The sequence below is a fragment of the Herpailurus yagouaroundi genome, unplaced genomic scaffold (genome assembly GCF_014898765.1).
Source record: "Herpailurus yagouaroundi ecotype Mexico unplaced genomic scaffold, PumYag 208, whole genome shotgun sequence".
In the NCBI taxonomy this organism is placed as follows: Eukaryota; Metazoa; Chordata; class Mammalia; order Carnivora; family Felidae; genus Herpailurus; species Herpailurus yagouaroundi.
This window is the reverse complement of record NW_024412439.1, coordinates 1,214,069-1,222,939: the sequence shown is the minus strand read 5'-3', so window position 1 is coordinate 1,222,939 and position 8,871 is coordinate 1,214,069. Positions and strand designations below refer to the sequence as shown.

General features: G+C 61.8%; 1 protein-coding gene across 3 annotated transcripts in view; it reads right to left on the bottom strand.

Moving 5' to 3' along the window:
• Nucleotides 1–65: 65 nt before the first annotated feature.
• The window catches only part of RAI1 (retinoic acid induced 1), a 120,452-nt gene continuing 111,646 nt past the window's right edge, over nucleotides 66–8,871 (bottom strand). For all 3 annotated transcript variants that reach the window (XM_040453006.1, XM_040453008.1, XM_040453007.1), the window contains 3 exons: nucleotides 6,704–6,797; nucleotides 2,054–2,103; nucleotides 66–1,562 (listed from right to left, as the gene is read on the bottom strand). In XM_040453006.1, coding sequence (XP_040308940.1) covers nucleotides 1,548–1,562; nucleotides 2,054–2,103; nucleotides 6,704–6,797 — 159 coding nt within the window. In that variant the 3' untranslated portion in view covers nucleotides 66–1,547. The remainder of the gene's footprint in view (nucleotides 1,563–2,053; nucleotides 2,104–6,703; nucleotides 6,798–8,871) is intronic.

Here is an 8,871-nt window from a genome sequence, read left to right as displayed (position 1 = left end):
ACCCCCCACCTAAAGCCTGGCCCCCTCTCCCAGCGGAATCTGGTTAGAATCCACGGGCTGCAGACTTCCAAAACAATCGTTGTATCTTTATTGACTTTTTTTTTTTTTCTGAATGCAATGACTGTTTTTTACTCTTAAGGAAAATAAACATCTTTTAGAAACAGCTCGATACACACAATCTTCAGTGTGAAGCAATATACTAATAAGAACACTAGTCGTCTTAACATTTACAGTCTTCATATATATTATATATATGTATATGTATACATATATATACACTATATAACGAGGCCAGATATAATACACACGTTTACCATTTTACAGTCATATGTACAGGAAGTTGCTAGGGCGGCCCCAGTCTGGGGGCTGCATCAGGCCTATCGAAGCGTGGACAGAGCTGAGGACACGGACGGACAGGCGGACGGACTGGCGGGGACTGGCTTGGGCCGGTGGTGGCTGCGCGGGGAAGGGGGGCGTCGCCGTAGCCCCCTTCCTGGCAAGGGCCCCGTGCTGAGGGACGCACGACGCAGGGCGGCGGCGACACACGGGAGAAGCGAGCATGTTCCCAACATATATACATTCTATGTAACATATATATAGAGGGGTACACAGGTTTGTACACGAATCTAGCGCTGTCTCTGCTCCCGTGCCGAGTGGGCGCTGCTGTCCCTGGAGACGGGTGGTCGTGCAGAGGGACGATCACGCATTCGCCAGAGGTGCGCTCTGGTCACCACTCCTTTTCTTTGCGTTCCCAGGTCGCGCTCCAGGGGTGGGGCAGAGGGCTGGAAAGGGGACGAACAGAAGCCAAAGGGGTGCCCCAGTCCCACCCACACCCGGGGAGCCCGCATCCCCTGAGCATGGGTCCCGGACTCCCCTGGCTCTGCCCAAACCGCACGAAAAGTTTTGGCCAAGGCTGGGTGGGTGGGAAGGGCTCTAGGACGCAATTCGAAAGGTTCCTTCCAAAGCCTTCGGCCTCCTCCCCCGCCGGCCTAGTCCTCTCCGGAAAGGTTTCGGCTCCCTCCCCACCCCACCCGGCCTCGGAGCCCGGAGCCGCCCTTGGCCACTTCCTGGGCCCTTTGGACCCCCACTCCCACCCCCGGGGCGCCCAGCTGCAAGCCGCGACCGGCTGCGGTGGCGGCAGCACCCACGTGGAATGTGTGCCACGTCGTCTTGGAACTACCAGGGGAGAAGCGTGTCCCCAGGCTAAAGGGGATCTCCAATCCCCGCCGGAACCTGGATGCCTCAAGGAGTCTGGCCGCTCCACGGGCTCCCTCTCTCCAAGCCTGGCCCGGGGGGGGTGCGGGCGGGAACGCCCAGTGTTGTCTTGTTCCGGAAGCAGGCGGCTCCAGAACGTGTTTTCTTCCCAACCCGGGACCGCAAGTTTCAGCCCTAGGGGCCAGATCCAAGATCCGGAATCCGGATCAAGGATCGGCTCTGGACCCGCGCTGGGAGCAGCTCAAAGGCCCGGGGGCTGCGCAGGCGGCTCCTCTCCTTCGGCGGCGGGCGGGCAGGCGGGCTTCGGCGGCTTCTCCCGCCGTTGGGGTGGATTACAACGGCAGCCTCTGCAGGGGAAGAGACGCCAAAGCGCCCGTTATTGCCGGTGGCGGACCAGCGCCGGGAGCGAATTCCTCCCAGCCCCGCCCCTCCCCACATGACCCCGCCCCCGCGTGAGGCTCCGCCCCTGCCCGCGCCTCCGGCGGCCCCGGGCGCGAGTATCGTTGGAGGCAGCGGAGCCTCACCTTAGGCCTGAACTTTTCTCTCCCCGCACCCTGCCACCGTCACCTCCGTGCCCGTCGTCCCGTGCCCCTGTCTGCCCTTACTGGCCCCCACCTCGGACGGCCCCCTCCTTCAGGACCTGCCTCGTTAGAAGGCGGTCTGACTAGCGCGTGCCCACCTGCCCCAAAGGCTGCGGATAAACCAGGAATAATGAAGTTTTGGAGACGGGCAGGTGGGGGCTGGGCCCCGCTGAGGGTCCGCAGGGCAAGGGGTGGAGAGAGGGAAGGGGCTCCCCTCCAGCCTGGACACCTTCCAGGGAAGGCCTGTGGTCACCTACCTTATGTTTGGGACACTTCAAAGAAAAGTTCTCTTCGATGAATATGCAACCTGCCACCAAAGAGAAGTTTGGGTGGTTAGGATGGCGGCAGGAGTCTCATCAGGGGGCCAGGCGGGGAGGGGGGCCCAGCGCCCACGAGACCCTAGGCTCCAGGGCTTTTTGCAAAAAGTAAAGCAGCCCATGCTTGAAACCCTCCCGGTCTCCACCCCATCGCGACTGAGCTGAGGGGCCTGTGTGCTTTTTGTTCTCCCCAGCCAGCCCCGGAAGGCCCGCTTGTCATCCCGGAGGACTTCCTGACTCCCTCCCTATGGCAGATCCCCTATGCGGGGGTCTCTCCCCTGCCCCTGCCTCACTTCACTCGGCCACGCTTGTCACTTCCTCCTACTGGTCTATGTGTCGGTTGCTTGCTCACCAGCCACTGGCACCTGTGCCGCTCAGAGCAGACACTCAGGATACGGGCTTGTCCCTGTGGGGGCCTCGAGGGGGGGAGGCAGACCTGAGTCTGGGGGCAAGGGGAAGACGGGACTGAGGTCTTGGGTCTGAGTGAATCCCAGCAGGCATCTGGGTGCCCTGGGCACTGCCCACCCTGGGGGAACAGAGAGGACGCTGAGCATGGCCAGTCCCTGATGCCCACCTCGGCCCAGGGGTGCACTCATAACAAGCTGCCACTCCACTGCCTGATGCCACCTAGGGAGGCCCCGGCTTCTCCCCCAGGAGCCCCCAGTCACCACCCCCTCGTCCCCTTCTGGGCTCACCCCCACCCCTACCCTGCCGGCCACTGCTCTGAACAAACCCCAAACCCATAAATAGCCGGAGGCCGGAGCTGGCCAAGCAAGGCCTCTCCTTCCAGCACATTCCTCCTGCTCACGCCGTGGCTCTGTGCCGTGGCATCACGGCAGCGTGGTGGCTGGTAGGCAGGGCGGGGAAGGGCAGGTCTGCAAGGCCTGAGAACAGGGCTGGGAACGCTCCAAGCCTGTGGCTGTCTCCCCTTTTTTTTTTCCGACCGACCGCTGCCAGAGCTGGGGAGCCTGAGACCGAAAACTGCCCACGAGGTTTGTGGACTCCAGGGCCAGCGGCTGGAGGCGGATCGTCAGTTTTTCCTCTTCTCTATGCTCCGACAGCCCAGACGCGGTGCCGGGACTGAACTCACACCTTCCAAAGAGCATTGAGCTAAAACCCCAGGCCTGCACATGTGATGTCATCCCCGCCCCACATCCCACTTCGGGCCCTACAGGCTCCGGGTCTCTGGAAGCAGAGGGCAGGAGGTCACCACTTCCAAAACCAGCTTGCTCAGCCACGCCCCCGGCATCCACCCTGGACGTGTGGAGGGGAACCACAGGACAGGGCCAGGCCACCTCTCCTGGTGTCTGCACCTGGGGACCTGGGGACCCAGCTGACAAAGTGGCTCCGGGGCCTGAGTGTGGAAAGGCTCAGACAGACCCGTGGCTTGCTGGCTTCTGCCAGTGATTCTGAGTCACTCAGCCCCAACGAGGTGGTCTTTAATGGGGTGGAAGGGACAAGGCTAGTGAGCCAGGGCAGAACGGGACGGCCCTGATGCCCTACGGTCTGAGAGCGTGACCCAGACATCTGGAGAGCCCCACGGGCCCCCGCTTCGCAGGCCCAAGGGGTCGGGTAGGTGGAAGGTGCCAACAGAAGCCTGGGGCTCCTGTCTGCCAAACGCTGGATGGCCTCCCCAGCCTCCTCCCCCAGTTCCTCTGTCTCCCAAGCCTCCCGCCTGGTCAGGGGGGCTGTGACCAGCCCTCCCTGCCGCCCGGAGGCTCACTTGTTCTCCCAGCTTCTCTGGCTGCTGCTCCTCCAGTGCCCGGGGCTCCACCCGCTCTCCTCTGCCAGCTGCTAAGTGGCGGTGCCCCCGCCCCCCCCCCCCCCGGCCCCTCCAGCGCCCTGACGAGCCCTGGGGCTGATGGCCAGCGAGCCTCTGTCCTGAGCCCAGCTGGGACAACTTCCCTTGTACGTCTGCTGACGCCTCAAATGCAACCTGTCCAGAGGGAAGCAGCCCCGTGTGGCGGACGGACAGACTGCCGGAAGAGCTCCAGGCCCCCTCCCTGGGCCACTATCCTCTGCGCTGTGGCTCTGTCGCTCTTCTCGGGCAGAAGAGGAATCCATCCTGTGAATCTGGGCGGGCTGGGGGACTCGGTTTGGCCAACCGTGTGGTGCTGAGCCTGGCCTGCGGGGGCACGAGAGGCCACGCGACCGCAGCCACCCAAGTCAGTGGCGAGGAGGTCCGCCAGCTGGCGGGAGCAGCGGAGCCCGCCGGCTGACCACGCCCTCGGCACAGACCACCGGGGACTGGCGTTGAAGCCGGGAAGCCGGGCCTGGGAGAGCCGGTAGCCGACACACCTTCGGCACACCCCTGTGCTGCCCCAGACCTGTCCCCTCCAACGTGGGGAAGCTGGATGGCAGGCTCCACTAAGGCCTGCACATTCAGTGCCAGCGAAGGCTCTGTCCGCATCAGCAGGTCTCGTCTCCCGCCGGGACAACCTCTGGCCCCGTCGGCTCTGGCTGAGCCAGTGTCTCATCTGCCCGGCTTCCAGGGCCCCTTCCCGTGGCAAGCTCTGGGGCTCTACACAGACCCCTATCATACGGGAAATCCTTCGAAGATTTCCTTTCGAGCGGAAGTGTATTGTGCCGGCCTGGTATGTACATCCCACCGCTAACCAGCTGCGGGGCACCTCCACTGACCTGGTGGGGCCGGGCTCCAATGGCACCTTCTCCTGGAAGTCCTCCTGGATTCCACACACACCCCCCTCCCCCAGCTCAGACAGGGTGACTCTGTCCCAAGGGACGCACTCTTCGCCCTTCCTGGTTGCCATAACTTTGGGCAAAGATCATGATTTTCCTGTCTGTCTCACTCAAACGGGAACCCCCGGGAGGTTCTGAACGGTACTGGGGTGGGAGAGAGAACACAGGATGGGGAGCAAGACAGGCAAAGTAGTCGCATCCTGGTCTGTCCTGCTGTGTGGCCATGGGAAAGGCAGCCTGTCTGTAAAGATGCAGCCCGGGAAAGCACAGGGGCCTGAGGCAGGGCCTGGCGCCCAGTGGGTGCTAAGTTAATCACTGTAGAAGGAGGGATGCAACTCGGGGTAGTTATCTATTACTGGGGTAAGGCCACGGGTCTGGTTAAGTGGCTGAGTCCACACTAAAATCTGGTTCTTGCTGCCCAGAGTAGGGCTGTGGAACGGGCGAGAAGCCCCACAGCCCGCTCCAGCCGGCCCCCTCCCTGCACGGTGCGAGCACCTCAGCCCTCGCCAAGGAACTGTCATCACTCAGTCCTGCGGGTGCTCCCGGGGGTGGCTTAGCTGGGGCTGCTGCTGGCCCGGGACCAAGCGGGCAGGTGGGGGCGCAGGGAGTGGTCCCCTCGGCCCAGGGCAGAGCCAGCAGGCATTCAGGTGGGGAGGAGAGGGCTCCAGGTAATGGGAGGACCTACTGGGAGACACCTCTGCTCCGTCATCCATGAGGCAGAGTCATTGATAACTTCACCCGGGTTCCAGGCTAGAGGCGGGGGTGGGGTGGGGGTGGGGGGGGAGCGGGGAGCAGGGGGAGGCGGCAGCCACCGTCCAGGGGACTGGCCCCAAACGGGACGAGGGATGCACCTCCCTGGGCAGCGTTCATTACTTGGCTCACTGCTCCGAGCAGCCGAAACAAAGAGGGATGATCCTAATCTCTGTTTTACAGATGGGGAGCCCACCTGCAGAGGCATCCACGAACCTCCCCAAGTCCACGCGGCAAGAATGCCACGGGGGTTTGAATCCGGGCCAGAGCTGCCTCTCAGTGACTACGGCTCCGCCATAAGCAGCCTCTTTTTTGGATGAAATCGAAAGACTGACTGTGAGCCTGGGTCTCCCTGCCTGCTCGATGAGGTTTGGGACTCCCGGATCTCTCCGGCCCATGCAGTCTGTCCTTCTGTGTGCCTGGGTCACAGTGGGTGCTCATAAACGCTCATGCAACAGACGAATGAGTAAGAGGAGAGAATGAGGTGGGTGAGGGTGCAGGGGAAGCCTGATCCTGTGTCTAGACCCCAGTGTCCTGCTGAAAACCTACAACCGTTGCCTGTAGCCAACGGGAGGGGTTTTTTTGTTTGTTTGTTTTTTTATAAGTAGGCTCCACGTGTGCAAATGGGGCTGGAACGCACAACCCCGAGATCAAGGGACCTATGCTCCACTGACTGGGCCAGCCAGGCGCCCCCAATAGGAGTGTTTTGAACCCCATCTCCTCCTACCTCACTTGGTGTTTGCTGAGGTCTGTATCTCCCATCTTTCTTTACCCAGTGAACTCCTATTCAGCCTTCAAAGACCCAACCCCAGTACCCCTGTCTCTCTGAGGCCGGAGATCCTCCCCAGCCCCTACCACTCCTAAGCACTGATAACTCCTGAGCTAGCCCTCCATCCTGTAATGCATGCCTCTGGGCATCCCTCGAGCAGGTGGCTCGGGACTGGTTCCTCTCTGTGGCCTTAGCATTGTCCATCATGGGTCCCAGGGGAGAGACAGCTGAGAAAATAAATTGCTGGGGCAGGAGAGGGGGGCAGCCAAGGCGTGAACTGGGGCAGGGTTCACGGAGCGGGGTGCCCGGGTCCCCCTGGGCTGCTCAGGTGGGCCTCCAGGGCCTTCCTGTCCCCTTGGGCTGGCTCTTACCCGCATCGCTGGCACACGGGTAATGGTAGGTGTGGGTGCATCCCTTGTGACAGCACCCGATGGTGGCCCCGGCTTCTTGGCAGCTGGAACAGGTCTGGTGAGGAGAGAGGGAAGACGGGTGAGTCTAGGGCTGAGGAGCCCGGCAGGCGGGCTTTATAGACAGGCTCTCCCACGGACCCCACGTCCTTTCCCCCGAAACGCTCCCTGGACATCGGTGGGAAGGAGGGTCAGTATGGGGCACAAGTGCCCCCAAGGGCGATTTTGTGGCGGAATTCCGAGCTGTGCCTTGGACGAGGTGACCCTCTTGGGGCAGGAAAACGTCTAATCTCGTGGATAAATATCCGGGTCTAGGCATCACACAGACCTGGGTTCAAATCTCAGCTCCGCCATTCTGCCCCACATGACCTCGGCCGCTAACTCAAACTCTCCATGCCCCGTCTGTGCAGTGGGGACAGTGCCTCCCTTATGGGACAGTCGTGACGATTAAATAAGAGACGCCGTGTGCCCAGCAGATGACAAGGACTCGTGAGGCCACTCACCCTACGGCTGTGGCTACCGGCCAGCACTGAGCAGGTTTGTGTGTGCGAGGCACCGGGTGTGTCCTTACCCACTGGTTCCTCCCACCGGCCCTTCGGGCCGTAACTTTCACAAACCCCATTTTCTAGATGGTGAAACTGAGGCTTCCGCTCCAGGCAAGAGTGAAGGCAAGAAGCATTGCTTTCTACCCAGAAAGACACTCTCCCGCCCTTCGATGGGCCGTTCATCCTCGCCAGATCCCCGGAGAAGAGGACACAGCCAGTCCTGACATGCCAAGGTGATGTAAATCTCATGCGAGGCAGCACAGCGGCCAGCCCACTCTGCCCCACGCCCGGCCCACTTGTCTGAACAGGGACGTGGCCGGGACAGCTGGGCGATGCCAAGGAGGCGACGCAAAACGAGAAGCCTCACTGTATGGGTTGGGGAGTAGACACGGGAGGGCAGCGCAGCTGTGGCAGGACTAAGCTGTGGTTGCTAAGCTACCAACAGGTAACGGCAGCTTACGATGTGCCCCATGTGCCTGGAAGCAGCCTCCCCGTAACCTTATGTTGATATCCTCGTAATTCTACCCAGGTTACCAACGAGAGCTCAGAGAGGCTGATTAAACTGCCTGAGGGCACACAGCCCCTAAGTCGCCGAGCCGGGCTTTGAGCCCAGCTGCCCGGCTGGAGCACAGGCTGGCAATCACCCCCCCCCCCCATACTGTTCGAGGCAGGGGCTCCATGCCAGGTCCCTGGACTAAGACAGATCCCATCCCCAGCATCTGGGGGAGACTAGGAATGAGAGTCTTCTCCCACCTTCCTGGGGAAGATGCCCAGGAATGCGCCCTCTGGCCATCAAGCTGGGAGTGGGGAGGTGCAGGGATGGGGGCTGGGTATATTCTGGAACATCAGGTTTTCATACAATGCCTTTAGACGCGCAGTTTCCTTGCGGTCAGGGCTGAGATCTCCTGGGACCGTGAGGCCCCAAATTCCCTCAATTTCTGGCCCACAAGGAGGGAATAAGGCAGGACTGGGGCCCAAACCAGGGCTGCGCCCTCAGGGGTTTTGTCGCTTAAAGGACAACAGTCGCAGGAGCAGCCTCGCGCTACCATGCCTGCACCGTGTCCCCCCCTCCCCCAATCCCGAGTGGCACTGCAGACGTGAAGAAATCAAGGGACAGAGGGACAGAGGCCTTGGGCCCTTCTGACCATCACACCCAGGCTCTGATCCTCTGCTCCCCCAGCAGGGCTTGTGAACCTGACAAAGGACTCCAGGCTGGTGGAGAGAGAACCCGAGGTCCCAGGGGGTGGGCATGGTAGGGCTCAGGGACAGCAAGCCATGTGGGGGCTCTCGGGAGGGGACAGAGAAGAAACGGGGCTGCCCCCGAGGGGCCACACGGAAGTTCTGTCCCCCAGAGAGCAAAAGCGAGGCCAAGGTAGCAGCAGGTGTGCCGGGGCCTGGAGCCCTGATGCACAGGGCCCCTACTGCGTGCTGGGGAGGGAAGACCACCCCCACAGCCCCGCAACCCTGCGGCCCTGCCAGCAGGGTTTGGCCTCCTGAGGTTCACAGGGGGCAGTGACTTGCTGGAGTCACAGAACCTGCCCTCAGCAGAGCTGCGATTCAAACCCGGGTCTGCGTCTCTCTAAGGGA